Genomic DNA, 18,747 nt, shown 5'->3' on the forward strand with positions numbered 1-18,747 from the left:
TATTAGGGCAACATAAGTGACGGCAACCTTTGGAAATGCGACAAAGTTGAGCAGAGTTCAACTTTATGCAAATGAGCTGCAATGTCATGCACAGAGTGTGTCAAGAGAGTGTTTCAAAGGCAGCGTGACAAGTTAAAAATAATTCAGCTTTCAAAAATGCTACTGAAAGTCACCAAAGTAAAGCGTTCGCGTACTGAAATGTTACAAAAATCGAAAATCGAAACGCTGAAATGTTTTATACTCAAACGTAATCTCATTTAGTCACGGTGCATAAAATGCGCACGTGCAGTACATTTGTCGTGTTTAAAGGAATAGTCTATCCAAATATGCTATATGTCATATATGTCCTCACCCTCAGCTGTAAGCGCTCTTATTCTGAACGGCACCCATTCACTGTAGAGGATCCATTCGTGAGCAAGTGATGCAACGCTACACTTCTCCAAATCTTCTTCCATGAACAAACAAGCTCATCTACATCCCGGATGGCCTATCAAAGAGTACGCAGATTTTTTTTCTAAACTATTTCTTTAAAATACACTGCATTGCACAACATTTAGACAACATCTAAAACACAAACCCTTAAGGCGGTTAACATTCTGACGAGTTAAAACGTAAACCTTTTATGTGCGCCAGAAGCACATTTGCATACAAATACCGCTAACATACTCGGCAAGCATCACGCGAGCCATACCCACAAGCATGTATATGAAGACTTTCAGACAGCGTCTCACAGCGTGTTAACAAACCTCCAGCATTGTGCTTGACCTTTCCTCAGCTCTCGCGCTAATGTCATTTTATCACCGCGGTTTTCCAAGAGCACTTCCAGACGAGTTTTTCCACAAGCTGTCAGATTCGCAGTATTTCGGGCCGCGCACTACAGTCAGGCCATTGTTTCGCTCATCTCAGAGGGGTATGAGCCTGTCCCACTGAGTGCAGAGAATGCGTCTTTTGGCAGCGGATACGCCGATGACAACAGAGAAGAGGAGATCGGTGACATTTACAGGTGTTTAGAGCAGCTAGAATGCTGCTCTATATTCACATGCAAAAAATAAATGATTTGTTCATATAAAACAAGCTACTGCCTGCAATGAACTGGATCCAAGTGATTTGCCAGGGAACGTTGACACTATGATAGATATGAACCCTTTTGACATAAATGCAACTTAATAGGTTTGGATATAAAATCATTTCTTTTTACTAGCATTAGTGATTTGCAATCAATAAATCGATGAAAAAAGTGCTTATGGTCAAATGATTAATCACATCCAAAGTAAAAGTTTTGTTTTGTGTGTCTGTATATCTTAGTTAATATATTAAATATATTTATTATATATTTTATCATAAGTTATATGAATATATACATGTGAACAATTTCTAAATACATGCTGTATGAGTGTGTGTGTGTGTGTGTGTGTTATACAGCATATACATAAAAAAATATACACAGTGCACACACATTATGTAAACAAAAACTTTTATTCTGGATGCAATTAATCATTTGACAGCATGAATGCAAGGAATTACAACATGATGCAATGCAATCTTCTTTTTTTGTTTTCTTCATCTAGTTAAAGCTTTGTAAAATCTGGACATTCTTCAACCAACCTTATAATCTCAGTTTTAATAAATATATAAATTAAAATGAAAATTCAATAAAAAAATTTGTTTTTATTTTTTTAGAAACAAATATATTAAATTATATAAAAATAAAAAATAAAAATATATTATATAATTAGAATTGTATAATATTTAAACATTTGAATAATTATATATAAATTTTATGTATAGAAAAGTGTTTTATACATACACACACATATACAAGTAATGTACCACAATGCTATTAATACAACTTATTTTACATATGAATTCTATGACATATAGATAAAATAATATATATATATGTATATATATATATATATATATATATATATATATATATATTATAAATACATTTAAATTTTATATATATATATATATATATATATATATATATATATATATATATATATATATATACTTCATATAGTATAATTATATTATTTTATAAATACATACTATATTATATATTATTTAAAAAAATATTTATTTTCATCAAAAGTAATTTTTAAAGTATTTTTAAAATTAATATAATGTAATATGAACTTGGTTATAACACAACACGGAATTATGATTGATGACTAACTGAGATTTGCTTAATTTTTTTTCTCCTTTTTTCACAGCTCCAGTGAGATGAAAACAAAGCCGGAAAAGAGACTGTAAATGCTGAAGGCGAACAACTGAGAAAATATACAGTATGCCATTGTTCAACTACGTCAATAACCTCTTCCAACTCTCCCACAACCAATAAATGCAACGTTTCTAAAAAACAAACCAAAAAAACACACACACACACACACAAAAGTTCGTACCCTTTTCGGCAGGCAGAGAGGCGTGATGGCGGGTAATGTGACTCTTCTGGCATGGAAATTCATACTGCTGTCCTCAGCCGGGATCCGTACACCTTCAGATGTGAGTGATTTTTGTTGTTAATAAACAGCTGTAGCGTTGAGGTCAGTGAACGTTAACGTTAACGTCTGCTCTTTTAAATCTACGCTGAGTCTCCTCTCCGTCCAGGGACGACGTCCGTGTGAGACTCGGCGTGAGATGCGTCCTCCTCTAGACTCATCCTCCTGCGGCCTTGGGAACTCGATCAGTGTTTCTTTTTGTTTTTTTTCCCCTGCAGAAAAATCTCCCTATTCTAATAAAAACTCCTGATAAAATAGCCGCATAAAGGAGTATAGTTAGAACATCGGGGAGGTCTGGGAAAAAAACGAACTTTATCTCACGGCAAAACTTCAGACTTCCCTCGAAAAAAGGCAACGATGTGACCTCCGCTGCAGACCGTCTCCCATTAAAGAGCTGAGGACGGCAAAAACTATTTTTGGCTTTGCGAGCATTAAGAGTTATTTGGTCACATTACAACCCTGGTGTTGTAGGGTTAACCGAGGCCTTCGGGCCTGACGCTTTTAGAGCGCAGAAATCCCCCGCTGAGAGGATGCATTGATTCGCGCTCCTAATCAGACGCCACACACAACTTCTTTCATACGAATGTCCTCATCAGGACATGGAAAGATGCTTTTCTTATTTCCGAGAACTAAATATTGAAACAGTGATTTCATGAGGCGGGTCGAAATTTAGATCCAGGCTCAAAAGTGTCGGAAATAAGCAAACAATTGGGTGCTGATTTAAGAGACCGCTAAGTGAGTAAGAAAATAAATATATAAATAATGGGGATCTAATTAAAACTATTTGAACGAATAAATAAATGGGAATCAAATTGGAGCTGCTCTGAAATAAATACATTAAAACTCCTCAAGTTACTTTGAAAATGTTGTAAATGAATAAAAAAATAAAAATAATGAAAATCTAATGTAAAAAAACTATTATATAAACTAATAAACAAATAAATAAATGGTAATCGAATGGAGAAAAAAAATTCAAAAAATAATTAAAAAAAACTAGCAAGTAAGGAAGTAGGTAAATAAATTTGCTAAAACAAGATAATTTGATAAAACCAGCTATTTTATGAAAGTGGTAAATCAATAACTAAATAAAATAAACTAAATAAATAGGTATTAGAAAATGTAAGCTCATTTGAAAGAATACATTTGCACTGCTCATTATTCACTTAAATTCATCTGTTCTTTTCAGCTTTTCAACCATATTCTGTGCCATTTGATCTCGCGTCAACGTTTGGTAATTTTTGATATTAATAACGTATAATCTGCACCGTATTAAATTTGATCTGTTCCTCGTGCACCGCTGTATTTTTATGATGCTTTTTGCTGCCTTTCAGACCTTGACAGACAATATGAACAGTCTGTCACTATATGAAAATAACTCTTTAAGCCTACTGAAAAGCATCATACAGGTTCAGAACAACACGAGAGTAAAAAAAATAAAAATAATGACAAAAATCCATTTTACACATTCCTTTCAGTAATGAAATAACTCACCTTTCCTCTCTACCCGAATGAAAGGTTTAAAGAATGAGAAGGGCTATATAAAACACCATCTGTGGATGAATTAGACTGAATTAAAGGTTTAAATAATATGGAGGTTTCACTAGGATAAAAAAAAGACGTCTGTCTTTTGCTTTAATCCAACCTCCGAAAAGCTCATGATCAGTCAGTTTTCTTGCAACACACAAATTGAGGTGAGCCAAAGGTCATCAGGGGAAACTAATACAGGCGCATATAAGCGCAGAAATCACTTCAACTTTCCAGGGCAGGAAGGTCTGATTTGTCAGAGATTCGTGTATTGATAGTGAAGCTGTCAGGCGCTGACTTCCAGTCTCACACGAAGTTCTGCACGGCATCTGAGATCTGACCGTAACGCGGCGAGAGCTCTGTAGGCGGAAAGGAACTCATTGTGAAGGAAACAGATTGCTGACAAGAACCCAAAGCTCACTGCTGGAGAAGGAGAGAGGGAGGTGTTTCAGAAGAGTCTCCGATTACACGAGCGCGCGAGAGCGAAAACGCTGGAAAACCGGAGCGTCCGTGTGGCCTGCGCTTCGTGACTCGTGGCTGATATCGACGGCCTGGCCGAAACGGATGAGCAAAACAGCCACGCGATGTTATCATTTTACACTGTTTCGCAAAAAAAGGAAATTAAAACGCGCGCAAAAGTTTGTTTAAAAGTGGCCCATATACAAAAACAGTAAAAATAAATAACATAAATATGAGCGCGGGGACAACATATCTTTTTAATTAAAATGAAAAAAAAGTGCACGAACAGGGATAATATTTCTTTTCATATATATATATATATATATATATATATATATATATATATATATATATATATATATATATATATATATTTTATATATATATATATATATATATATATATATATATATATATATATATATATATATATATATATATATATACAAATACATAATACAAATAAAAAAATAAATAGTATATATAAATACTTGTGAATAAAGAAGTATAAAGTGCCTCTCGTGTCTCTTGTTTGTGACACATACACAAACTCAGCAGAGGGTTATGTGACATGCCCTCATGCTCAAATACCGTGTACAAAACTATAGGAAAACAACAACAAAAATCCAGATTATGGGTTATACGGGTTCACTTGCAGTGAACATAAACATGGTTTGTGGCGATCACAATGCGTTTCGAAAGATGGCAAGAACAAATAGTCAACAACGCATTTCATTATTGTTTAGAAACCCTCCATTAATAATACGATTTTACAGTAGTACAGAAAAATGTGCTGCATTTGTATAAAATATTATATAACGAGATTTTGGTTTTTTTTTTTTAAACTTAAAGAATACAGAGTAACAGGAAAAGAAATACCGCTCTTCAAACAAGCTCATAAGCGTAACAGTTTCATGTGGGCTGAAGTGACAGGTGCTTTGATGGATTATTTCTGCTGTTTAATGCGCTTCAGAGGAGATTTCACCAGTGTGTAACTTATTTTTAAAATGATCTCTAAACGTTTGAAGCTCAGAGTATTTCCGTTTTGCAAAAAGGCTCATCCTAACAGCATTAATTTCCTCAGCACCTCTTTTCTAATAAAGGGACGCGGAATAACGTGCTTTTTGAATAAAAACGAAACAAAAACAGACCGATTATCAACATAGCAATTAGTTGAATAAAAACTCTGCTGCTATTTATGCTATTTATGTCACGTTAATGCATGTTATCAGGCCGATGCATTTTGCGGTGATATAAAATATTTTTGCTCTAGTAGCCCACTGTGTCGATGTGAAATCTGACTACTGAAGCAAAACCATTTGAGAAGCAGTGATGTAATCTCGCACCATCCCCCATACACACACACACACACACACACACCCCTATACCCAAATAAACACACGTATTCTCACACCATCCCCCCGACACACACACACACACAGTTCCTCTAATCCCACTCTCACTTATCAAGCCCAATCTGCAGTCAGATTCTGTTCGTGTCCACACAAGCTCCGCGTGCTGTTAAGATCGGAGCAGAATTCCTCTCGTCCTCGTCCAAAGTGACCCGAGAGAGCGAGAGGCTCGTGGTCTTTATCAGCAGTGGGCAGTGGTAGCGCAGACAGGCAGGCGCTACGACTTATCAAAGAAATGGAGAAAAAAAAAAAAATAATAATTGAAATGAGTGAAGCAACTGATAACAGAGTCTCTTCGATTCTCAAAACACTGACCTGCTCAGACGCAGCGGCCTTGACCGTCCCAGAGAGCCAAACAACAGAGCAGTGTGCTGCAGCTGATGATATACACAGAGAGTTTCGAAATAAATAAATGTATTTGTTTATCTTTTTGCATTTATCGGGCATATATCTACATGCCTTGCGAAAGTATTCATACCCTTTTATTTTATTTTATTTTTTACATTTTGTTATGTCGCTGTCTCATGTTAAACGGCTTTTAATTACTTTATTTTCACATCAGTCTACACCCCGTGCGCCACAAACGCACGGGCTTTTAACATCTTTGTAAATGTATTAAAAATAAAAAAAACTATAATATTTAGCTGTGGCATTTTTACAGTCTCAGGTCTTTTTTGTTTGACGTGACAAGCTTTGCTCATCAGCAATTTGTCAAGTTATGTCCCGCTCTTCTCCTCTCCTCTTCACCTCTCGAGCTCTGGATGGGAGCAGATGCAAAAATATTTGATTGGGTTCAATCCTAGGTTGCGTCTGGGCCACTCAAGGACATTCGCAGAGTTGTCTATAAGCCGCTCTTGCTGTGTGCTTAGGTGCATTGTCCTGTTGGAAGGTGAACCTACTTCCCAGACTGAATTTCTGAATTCTCTGGACGGGGTTTCTTTTAAAGCTATCGTTATATTTTGCTGCACTGAGCGTCCCTTCTACTCTGATGAGTCTCTGAAAAACGGCCCCACAGCATGATACCAGCGCACTTTACTTTTGGGATAGTGCTCCGCAGATCATGAGCAAAGCTGGTTTCCTTCAAACATGACGCTTAGAATCGAAGTTAATCAGAACAGAATCTTGCGTCTTTTAGGTCCTTTAGGTGCTTTTTTGCAAATTCCACGTGTGTTTTCACGTGTCTTAACTGAGGAGGGGATCGAGTCTTACCGCACTGCTCAATTTAAAGCCCAAATTGATGAAGTGTCGCAGTGATGTTTGTCCTTCTATCTCCACACATGATCATGAAGCTCTACTAGAGTGACCATCAGCTTCGTGGTCACCCCTCTAACCAAAACCCTTCTCCATCAGTTGCGCATTTTGGCCAGGAGGCTAGAACAAGGAAGAGTCCTGGTTGTTTCAAACTTCTTCAATTAAGGTTTGCGAAGACTACGTGCTTCTTTGATCCTTCAGTAAAGCAGATTCTTTTTTATCTCTTCCGCAGATGCGTGGCTTGGCAGTTCTTCAGGCAGTTTCTATTCACCTTAATGTTTGGTTTTTGCTCTGATATGCATTATCAGCTGTTAGACATTTTATTAAGACATGTGCAATTGAACTTGCCACAGGTTCACTTTTTTAAGTTTAGTAACATCTACAAGCAATATGAATGCTCATGAGCAAAATTTATATATATATATATATAATATATATAATATATATATAATATTAAGCATAATATTAAGCAAATCAGCATATCTAAATAATTGAAAGATAATCTGAAAGATCATGTTTCTTCTTGCTGATCAATCTTGCTAAACTATATTAAAATAGTAATTTTGAATATTTTGAATATCAATATTTCTGTTTTTACAGTAAAAACTTTTTTTTTTTTTTTTTTTAAATAAACACAGCCTTGACAAGCATATGAGCCTTCTTTCGATAACAATAAAAATTATAACCTTTTGAACGGTAGTCTACACTATTATATAAAGAAATAATTTTTTAGACACTATCATTAATATTACTGTAGAGGTAATATCAAGGATTTCGGACATATTTAAATATTATATTACAATACACTATACAATTACAACATTAATTTTGCAGCATTACACTATAAGTTAATACATTTTTTTACTAAGGACTACAGCGCCTATCTGAAAAAGCTTTCGCAGTAACCCCACTGATATCAATGTGAATGTGGGGCAGATTCCAGCTGAGATTCTGAAGGCCTTGTTCTGGTTGGAGTTGGGCTCATGTAACACTGCTTCAGACACGTATAGAGCAGGACACGGAGCGGGACACAGATAGCCCCTCTGCAGCAGACATACTCTATGAGTCATGAGTCTACAGCCAACAGCAGCACGTCTGCAGGCCATGTGTCTCTCAGTCCACAAACTCTCTAGACGTGCCTTTTTCTCTTCTTTCACGGATCTTGTTTCTCTCTTCTTAAAGATGGCTAGAGTTGCTGTGGAGTACCACGTACGAGGGAAAACCATTGATTGTGGTCCGCAAAGCTCATTTAGTTCTTCTTGCATCAGTTGGTCCCTAAATAGGCTCATTTATTATCAAAATAAATAAATAAATAAAACTCTTCGGGTAAGTAATACAGTTCATTAGTTGTAGTTTGATCCCAAGGTTGCATTAATCAGATTATATTTTATTCCAAATCAAAAATAATTCAATAGTTAATTAGCAAATACCATAACTGTGTAAATAAACCTTTCATATATACTGTATGCTTACCATAAAGTGTCATTTGCTGACATTAGTGTATTAATTAACATAAACAACGAAGACTACTTTTATTACACATATATTCTTTCTTAATCTTTATTTAATAAAAATACAGTCGTTCATTGTTTGTTCATGTTAGTTCACTGTGCATTAACTAATGCTGACAAACACAACTTGTGATTTTAATAATGCATTAATAAACGCTGAAATGAACATTAACTAAGATTAATACAGGCTGTTGAAGTATTTCTCGTTCTTAGTTTATGTTAACTAATGTAGTTTACTAATTTTAACTAATAAACCTTATGCTCCCCTAAAGGCTGCATTTATTTAATCGCAAATACATTCAAATCGGTAATATTGCAAAATATATTTCCATTTTCAAATAACTGTTTGTATTTGAATATATTTTATAATTTTATTTACCTCTGTGATGCGAAGTTGAATTTCCAGCAACCTTACTGTATCCCATGATCCTTCAGAAATCATTCTATTATGCTGATATGCCGCTCTAGAAACATTTATTATGACTTTTAATCAATTTAACGCGTGCATTCGTTGAAAAAATGTAGTGTTATATAAAATTAACAAACGTTTTGTGTAAACTGTTCGTAAAATCAATGAATGTTTTACACAGATGTTTTCTCAGTCGGTCATGAATGAGTCTCACTATGTGTAATTAAACTGCGGATGTAGTTTTCTTCAAGCTGGAGCAAAATGTCTCATTTACATGCGAACGTTCCTCTCCTAGATGTGCGACGTGAGAAAAGGGGAAGTACGGTGAACTGGAACACGCCCGGCCAGGAAGACACATCACCGTCTGTTTGCGTTTAAAGCGCATGAAAGGAGAGCTGGGAATTCGCAAATCTTGGGAAGATAAATTTAGCCGACTCAGCAAATACAGCAAGGCCAAGCGGTGGTGCAGAGAACGAGGGAGCGATAGCATTTATGGCTAATAATACCTTGTCCGTTGCCTTGAAATATAGCAGCATGTTCCAAGTCAGTGTCGGGGGGAAGCGAGTAACCCAGCGGTCCTTGAACTGTAATGGGCAGTGTTGGGTTGTGCTGAATGAAGCTGTAATTTGCTCAGCAGCGGTTCAGGCTTACATAATCGCTATAAGAAGATATGCGCCAGAGTGCCTTCTTAACTATTATAGTGATAAGAGAGATGAGAGACGAGACGCTGAGATAAGACCTCATGATGGACAAATTGTCTGCGCTCTGTGATGCGTGTGGAATTATTTATCTGAAAGACAATCCTACAAATTTATGCCACAGAGAAAAACATGTGCAAAATTTTGCTGTCATTTGCACTCCTTCACGTTCATTTAAATTAAATGTTGAGTTTAAATCATGTATGTTGCCTTGGCAGCCAGCTAAAAAATATATATAATATTAAAATATTATATATTTTGTTTTTAGCTGGCTGCCAAGGCAACACATTTCATTCATTTTTATTTAGTTTAACTTAATGCATTTAAATAATTACATGTATAACTGAAATAAAAATGCAAATAAAAGGGAATAAACACAATAATAAACCCCAGATAAAATAAAAACGCAAACACCAAATTATTAAAACTTTAACTAAAATTAAATAATGACCTGAATGCACTGAATGATTCATTTGCAAATTCAACTGCAGCAGTTAGCAATTCTCTGACAACTCTCTCAATTATCTGGTGAGAGCAATTCTCCAGTTAAAATCTCTGATTCAGTGAGCTGATGAATCTTAACAACTTGCTGATTCAGTGGTTTGGTGGGAGGGAATTTCAGGTGAACAACTCACTGATTCAATGGTTTGGTGAGAGCGAATCTCAAGTTAACAACTCACTGATTCAGTGATCTGGTCAGAGCAAATCTCCAGTTGACAACTCACTGATTCAGTGGTTTGGTGAGAGGGAATCTCTGGTTAACAACTCACTGATTCAGTAATCTGGTCAGAGCAAATCTCCAGTTATCAACTCACTGATTCAGTGGTTTGGTGAGAGCGAATCTCCGGTTAACAACTCACTGATTCAGTGATTCAGTGAACTGGTCAGAGCAAATCTCCAGTTGACAACTCACTGATTCAGTGGTTTGGTGAGAGCGAATCTCTGGTTAACAACTCACTGATTCAATGATTCAGTGAACTGGTCAGAGCAAATCTCCAGTTGACAACTCACTGATTCAGTGGTTTGGTGAGAGCGAATCTCCAATTAACATATCTCTGACTGATCTGGTAAGAGCAAATCTCCTGTTAACATCCAATAATCTGGTGAGAATGACTCTCCAGTTGACAACTCACTGATTCAGTGATTTGGTGAGAGGAATCTCTGGTTAACAACTCACTGATTCAATGATTCAGTGAACTGGTCAGAGCAAATCTCCAGTTGACAACTCACTGATTCAGTGGTTTGGTGAGAGCGAATCTCCGGTTAACAACTCTCTGACTGATCTGGTAAGAGCAAATCTCCTGTTAACATCCAATAATCTGGTGAGAGTGACTCTCCGGTTAATTACTCACTTATTCAATAGTTTGGTGAGAGCGAATCTCAAGTTAACAACTCACTGATTCAGTGATCTGGTCAGAGCAAATCTCCAGTTGACAACTCACTGATTCAGTGGTTTGGTGAGAGGGAATCTCTGGTTAACAACTCACTGATTCAATGATTCAATGATTCAGTGATCTGGTCAGAGCAAATCTCTTGTTAACAACTCACCGATTCAATAGTTTGGTGAGAGTGAGTCTCAAGTTAACAACTCACTGATTCAGTGATTTGGTGGGAGCGAATCTCCAGTTAACAATTTATTAAAGTGTTATTGTCAAACTTAGAAGGAGCCAAAGACTGGTAGTAATGTGATTTTCTGAGCTCCTTGCTTTCATTTAGTGTTTTGCAGAGACAAGTAAACAATACATGGGTTGAAACAACACAAGGAATGTAATGCTGAATAGAAAAGCATACATAAAGGGCGAGTAAATGCCAAAAAAAAACTTTGCTTTAAGTATATGGTTTTCTATTCACAAACTCTCTTGTGTTGTGTGAAACAGAAAACCGTCATGCAGTGCAAGACCTATCAGATCCCTCTCATTCTTTGCGAGGTATAAAAACAGTTTCAGCGCATATGGATCTACTCAAGTGTGAAAACGGATCAGGGCTGGTGTCTGGGAGAGGTTAGGGAGGCTGACAGACCCAGAGGGCTCTGAAACAGCACTTCTAACTCTGTGAGCCTTTGTCATGTAAATGTACCATGACACTGCAAGCACAGAAGTGCTTTCTCACGACTAAAATAGCTTTTAAAGACCACGTAAAACAAAGCCGTGCCAATGGCCAGGGCCTCTGGGCTCAGCTGGTAATATAAAAAGCATGGGATGAGGCTCGGTTTTACATCAGCACGATGAGATGCTTTTCTTGCAGAGTGGCAACAAACCGTGTGTTTTGAAGCAAAGGCCTTCAGGGTTTGATATCGGTATAATGCTGCCCTCTTGATGCCAGTGACAGTCACAAATACAAAGTGGAATGTTTTTGCCTTATCAAAATTATATTCCGAATCTCTACCAAATATAAGGTGGCCTATATGATACTGTGTGATGCATCAACTTTGTCTTTTGTCTAAAATCCCTTTGGAGGAATAAAAGAAGACAGAGATTGACCAAAAATGATCATTTGGAAGTGACATTGAATGTGTAAAAAACATGTTCTCAAATTGACGATTCAATGTGTTGTCTGACAGATCCTCAGATACTGTTTTGACGAGATATCATATATATATCATGAGATATTAAACACTTTAATTAGTTTTTTTCATATGGGCATATTCGTTTGAAGGGTCTTTCATTAGCATCAGGAGCTGAGTTTACAAAAAATGTCTCTTCACAGTTAGTGATAAAAAAAGAACCTCTGAAGAGATTTGAATGTTTACACAGGGCCTATGGTAGCCAGTTTGATTCAAGATGTTTCATGCATGAAATAAAAGATTTAAGTTTTTGTGTTTGACTACACAAACACAATAGGTGATATTCCGTATTTTGAAAACGCCGTGTTCTGTAAGACTTCCATAAACATTCCAAAAGCGTGACGTCAAATCATTGAATCAGAGTTCTGAGAACTGATTCAAACGATCATTCCGAATAATGCCAAATAACCATGAAATCGCACACATGACTGACGCTTCACAGGCAACAAAGGAAAGAAAGAAAATCTCTCACAATTACTTTCAATGTCTCCAAATCCAAAACCAATACTTCAACACAGACAAGAGGAGTCATTAGCGTTGTGGGGTGAAGGGGCAGCCGGCACAATGATGCAACACTTTACTCAAGCTCTCCACGTCTATTCATCTGGGCTGGGGGCAGGGCAGGGCGATGATGTCATTTCTTTCTGCATGCTGACCGTGTGACTCAGACACGCTGTCAGACAAACAGCTGTGCGCACTAACATTCTCCTTTTGTCCCGCTTGGAGCGACGTCTCAAAAAGACCTGCCAATCAAAGCGCCCCGGGACGCAGACCTGTGCAGAAATTGACCCTTCGCTAAGCTCCGCCCCTACATTTACTATTGCTAAGACAAAACGCAGCAAAGGAATGAGTTCCGTCAAATGTGCTTGGGTATTATCCTTTTGACACTGCAAAACATTTGATATAGTGCTGTCAAGTGAATAAAGTTTTTGTTTACATAATACATGTAAGTAACTTTTACAACTAGTAGTCGTTAGAGTATTGGCAGACTATATGCTTTATTACTTCTAATACTATACACACTGACTATCAGAAACATTGCATACGTCAACTTATACTTCTACCAGTCTACTCTGAGAGTTAGCAGTTATAAATGAATGAGAATTAGTTGACATGTAGTTACAAAGTTGCTCATATAGTTAGTAGAATGTTTAAAGTGGACTATCAATATAAAGTGCACCCTGTTTCTATATAATATAAATTGTATGAATATAAGTACGTGCAATTAAACACATGTAAATATTTTCAAAATATATACTGTGTGTGTATTTATACATGCATAATAATTAAACACAGTACACAAATATATATTCTCTAAATAAAAACCGAATAATCATCCCAGCAGGAACTTCTCAACATTGCATTATGATATATTCTGAGTATTATATCTGATACGTTTACAGCTTATATATAGTGGAAATATGAAGCTCATGATACTGATGCTAGTAATGTAAATCAGTGAGATGCTTATAGCAGTATACAACAGATACTTACATAAGTCACCACTCTTTATTCCCAGATAATATCTACTGAATAAGAAAATATATTTATGATTAGTTTACGATCAAAACATATCATGCAATGATTGAGAGATGAAAGCATACTGATAGAAATATTGATAATTACAAAATTAAATATATCACTAACCATGTACAAGTTACTCTTATGTTTATTTAATCAGTAAAGATTTCACTGCAAAAAGTGAAACATGAGTTAATGTCATTACAATTATACTTTTACGTATTAAAAAAGTATACAATTAGATGCACGCATGAAATATGATAGATTTATTAATTTCATTAGAGTTAATTCATTAAAGACTTGCATTTTAAAAAAGATGAATAAATACAAGTAATAAAAGAACATAAGGCAACAGTTGCCGAGGCACGATAGCTCAGTCAGATTTTAAAGGCGGTGCTTAGCAAAGGGTCAATTACACCGACAAGAGCTCAGGAGGTCACCGAAGAGGCGTTTCGCTGTCACAGCTGAAGCTTAAGTATTCCCTGCTCCCCTAAATCATCCAAAACAAAAGCGAATCCCCCATAATCCCATCAGCGCACGCAAACAATGACAGGCCAGGCGTTGGAGAATTGCAATCGGCGGCTGATGCAGTGAAGTGCAGCACGAGGAGTGTATAAGAAAGAATCAGGTAACAAGACCTGGATTGTGTCTTAAGAGGACGCTTCACTCCCCAAAAGAAGAGTTCGCACAATCGAGCTCTTTAGACAAGGTTCCAGGGAGCAAAACACATCCTTATAATCTGCAATATCTATCTGAATTGCACAATACCGAATTATATTTTCAATTATATACATATAATTTAAATAAAATACATCTACACTGTTTATCCTTTTGATCTTTCATTCAAAAAAATTCACTAAATTCTAACCTATCATTAAAGTAATTCAATTGAAAATGGGGAGAAAATCTCATTGTGAAATAAATGTTTTTCTCAATACACGTTGGCCACAATTACTGGCACCCCTAGAAGTTCTTATGAGTAAAATATAAAGTATATTCCCATTCTTATTCGCAAAATTGAGCACTCCATGGTGATTACGAACGTAACATTATCCAGCCCTGGCTTCCTGTTTGACAGAAATATAAATAGGAGGGAAAACATAGCCTAAATTCCCTTAATCATCTATTACAATGAGAAAAAAACTAAGATTGTATTTCTCATGCAGCAGCAAAAGATAATTGATCATCACAAATGAGTGAAGTGGCTTTAAGAAAGGAGCTAGAGCAGTGAAAATGACCATTTCCACCATCAGGGCAATAGTTAAGAATTTCCAAACAAAACGTTACGAAACTGTCTGGAAGAGGATGTGTGTGTGTGTGTGTGTATCGTCCTAATGCATATCAGTAGGAGAGTTTGAATCAATAAAGACTCTCCAAGGAGCACAGCTGGAGAATTGCAGAAAAGATTATTAGGGTCAGAAAACCTTTAAAAACCGACATCACCACATGTTGTTTGGGAGGGTTTCAAGAAAAATTCTCCTTGCTCATCTAAAAACAAACTCCAGCATATTCAGTCAGTTTTAGCGGCAAACACTCAAGATGGGTTTGGCGAACACATGGTTAAAAATGACCCCATGTGTAGAAGCAAATATACTGTATTTGTGATGGCGAGGGCCTATATTTCTGTTGGAGGTCTAGGACATGTCGTTTAGACACGCGGCATCCTGGATTCTATCAAATACCAACAGATACAAAAATCAATAAGTGACAGACACTGTTAGAAATCTTATAATGGGCCATGGTTGGGTCTTTCATTGGGACAATAATCCAAACCAAACATCAAAATCAACACAAAAACGGCTCACTGAGCACAAAAAGAAGCTTTACGCCATGGCTGTCCCAGTCCTATTACCTGTACACTATAGAAAATGAGTGAGATAAACTAAAGAGGAGAAGGTTTTCTCCCCATTTTCAGCTGTTTTACCACAATTTTGTCAAAAGGATAAACAATGCAGATTTATTTTCACAGTCACCTTTTCTCAGATTCTCAAATTTCCCAAGGGTGCCAATATTAGAGAGAATTATATATATTTCTATATATAAATATATAGAAATGTATTTTATATTCAGTTCTGTAATTGAATATTAATTATGCATAAATTATATTCATATGAATAAATAACATAAAACACATCAATAAATAATACAAAAATAAATATATTTATTATATATCATTTAATACGAATTATAAATTTATTACATTCAAATAAATAAATAAAATGAACAGTGTTTTGATCTAAGGCTTTGCTAAATTGGCAAATTTGACCACAGACAAACTAATGTTACCAAATACTGGCCCACTCCACCATTGACGGTCTGTAATTTCAGCCTGTGGAGTGAGAAAGCCTTTCTGACGCGCTCACGAGCAAAATCTGGCGGTAATTAACGCCGCCGCCCAGCCCTGGATCATCTTTTTTTACGGCAGACACAGTCTGGGTCATCTTCTATCCTCGGCAAACTGTAGAAACTAGCACAGCAAAAAGTTTTCGTGACACTTCCACCCCATCCCCCCTCTGGTTTCCCTCCATTTCGCTCATATACTGCGGCCGTAATTGCTAGCCTCAGATATAATACGAGAGGGATCATTACTGCCAGCCTCAAATATAATGAAGGCCCCCATAATGGCAAACTGCAAAGCCACATTATGACGGCACATTTCAATATGCTGTAATTTGCAGATTTTGCTGCAGGTCAAAGCTGTTCCGGATGGCCGTTCATAACATATATTTGTCATATAATAAGATCCACAGGGGTCTTGGTTTTCCCAAATCAGCAATGTAAGCAGATTGCATTGGCCATATAAGTTCTGGAGCAAACTCTCTGTGAGGATGCATCTCATATATGGCTCTCAGCTTTCGTTTTACACAATGCACTAAAATAATCTCATGCAAAAAAAAAAAAGCTCTTCACTGTTATTGCTAAAATAGAAAGAAGACGTTATAACAACTTATAAAATATTAGAGATATCTCAACCTTTACACATTTTTTTAGCAACTTTCATTTCAACCAAACAGCTTTATTTGGATTCATAATGATTAAAGCAAGAAATTAAATACTCGCTGTTTTTTTACGAAACACCAAGAACGATGTTTAAATATGACTTTTACAATCTGAAACGTTTTGATTCACTAAAATGAATCAAACTCGCTAACTTTAAGGTTGCATCCGAATTCTTCCCTACTATATAGTGGGCAAAAAATAACAACTGAAAAGAGTAGTGTGTACGCATTTGTAGTGTTCATAAAACAAGAGGCAAAAAGAAAATATTACAAAAATATTAATTGGTTAATTGTTCACCATTAAAACAAAAAATAGCAAAGTCTAAACATAACTCATATTAGATCTTTTAAGTTGCATAAACCAGATTTGGCACAGATCCATCTGTCCATTAATCCTTTCATTCATTCATTCATTTATCCATCCATCCATTTATTCATGCATTTGTCCATTCATCCGTCCACCTATCCAACAGTGCATGCACCCATTGATTCATCCTCTCATCCATCCATCCATCCGTCACTTTATACATTCATTCATTCATCCTTCCATCCACCCATCCAATTATTATTATCATCCAGTTATTTTTGTCAAGCTAACAGATCAAATCTGTCAATGTACATCAAGCACATTCCGTCTCTAAGTAGAAGTGCTGTTAAAAATGTCTACATTGCCCTTTGCCAAGCTTTTCCCTTATTTTTCGTACTGGATTAGAAACTACTTCCAAAAATGGACAGATTCAGAAAGCTGACACAGCGATTTCATTCCCAGTCCCAGTTCATTTCCATTCCAGCTAAACTGGTTCAACATCTCCGTGTTCCAGCGCACGTCACTAGCGCTCTGGGGAGGTTTACATATTCTGCCTGTTTATCAGTCTGCATCTGTTCGTATGCTGTATTTTTACTAGTGGACTTAAACTGAAATATTACCTCCATCTAAGCATTCGCACTGGAGAATGGGAATGAAACTAAGGCGTTGGAGCAATGAATTGAGAAAGTGATGAAAGTTTGTTTCGGCTTCTTGATTTTTTTTTTTAACCCAACGAGAACAAGACCAGGGACAATCAATCAGTCAACCAACTAGCCGCTTAACCAATCGATGCACTCATACAAAACCATATGCTTCCATATGATTTTGCTCCAAAGCCGAGATGCCTACGTAGGCAGCCTTTTAAGATATTACAGACGCAAAAGCTGTTGGAGCATCTTCTAAGAAACGTCATATTCTCCCAACAGAAACCAGTCCTATAATGTTCCCTATGCAGGCTGCAGACAGCAGTGGATCGAGTTCATCGTGCCTTACCTGAGTCGCACTGTTTTTGGTCCAGGGTAACAGACACTCAGACACTAGAGAGACAGTGGACGGCAGCAACTCTGGGAAGGGATTCGGGACATGTCCCATTTGTGTTTTCGTCCACCTCTCTACTTTTCCTAAAGGAGAGAAAAATCAGTGACTGTAGAGCTGTCCAGAGAGTTTAAGGACTGGAGGATAGTTTTTAGAACCAATCGTCTGAGCCATAAAAGCATTTTATTAAGAATCTTCAAAAAAAAAAAAAAAAAAAGTTTTAATTGTGTCATAGGTGTAGTTATTGTTTCTACCAACTACTGAAGCTAATTATGCATTTACTTTAATATCATTAATGTACCTCAGTGATTGTTAATGTTTTGTTAATGTTATTTATTCAAATTTATTAATATATTATGTATATGTCTATAATGTTTTATTAAAGTCTTCTATTATTTTATACTATTTAGTTTTGTTATTTTAATACTTTCGATGTATCTTTAAGATACTACTATTATATTTACGAATAGCTTGAATTTATTTTATATTCTCTGTCTTCATTTTGATTTTAGTTAGTTTGAGCATTTTTACCGTATGTTTGTGATTTTAGTAGT

At 36.2% G+C, this 18,747-nt stretch overlaps 2 protein-coding genes across 3 annotated transcripts in view; one reads left to right on the forward strand and one right to left on the reverse strand.

Annotated features, from left to right (window-relative positions):
• LOC122362982 (growth factor receptor-bound protein 14-like) overlaps positions 1-18,275 on the reverse strand; it is a 43,193-nt gene extending 24,918 nt beyond the window's left edge. Inside the window, exon 1 of one of the 2 annotated variants that reach the window (XM_043264818.1) lies at positions 2,409-2,511. In XM_043264818.1, the coding sequence (XP_043120753.1) occupies positions 2,409-2,471 (63 nt within the window). In that variant the 5' untranslated portion in view covers positions 2,472-2,511. Of the gene's footprint in view, positions 1-2,408; positions 2,512-18,151 lie in introns of those variants that run through there. The other variant, XM_043264816.1, reaches the window with a different exon arrangement.
• LOC122362980 (extracellular calcium-sensing receptor-like) overlaps positions 1-18,747 on the forward strand; it is a 166,342-nt gene that overhangs the window by 115,837 nt on the left and 31,758 nt on the right.

Source organism: Puntigrus tetrazona, chromosome 18 (assembly GCF_018831695.1).
Source record: "Puntigrus tetrazona isolate hp1 chromosome 18, ASM1883169v1, whole genome shotgun sequence".
NCBI lineage: Eukaryota > Metazoa > Chordata > Actinopteri > Cypriniformes > Cyprinidae > Puntigrus > Puntigrus tetrazona.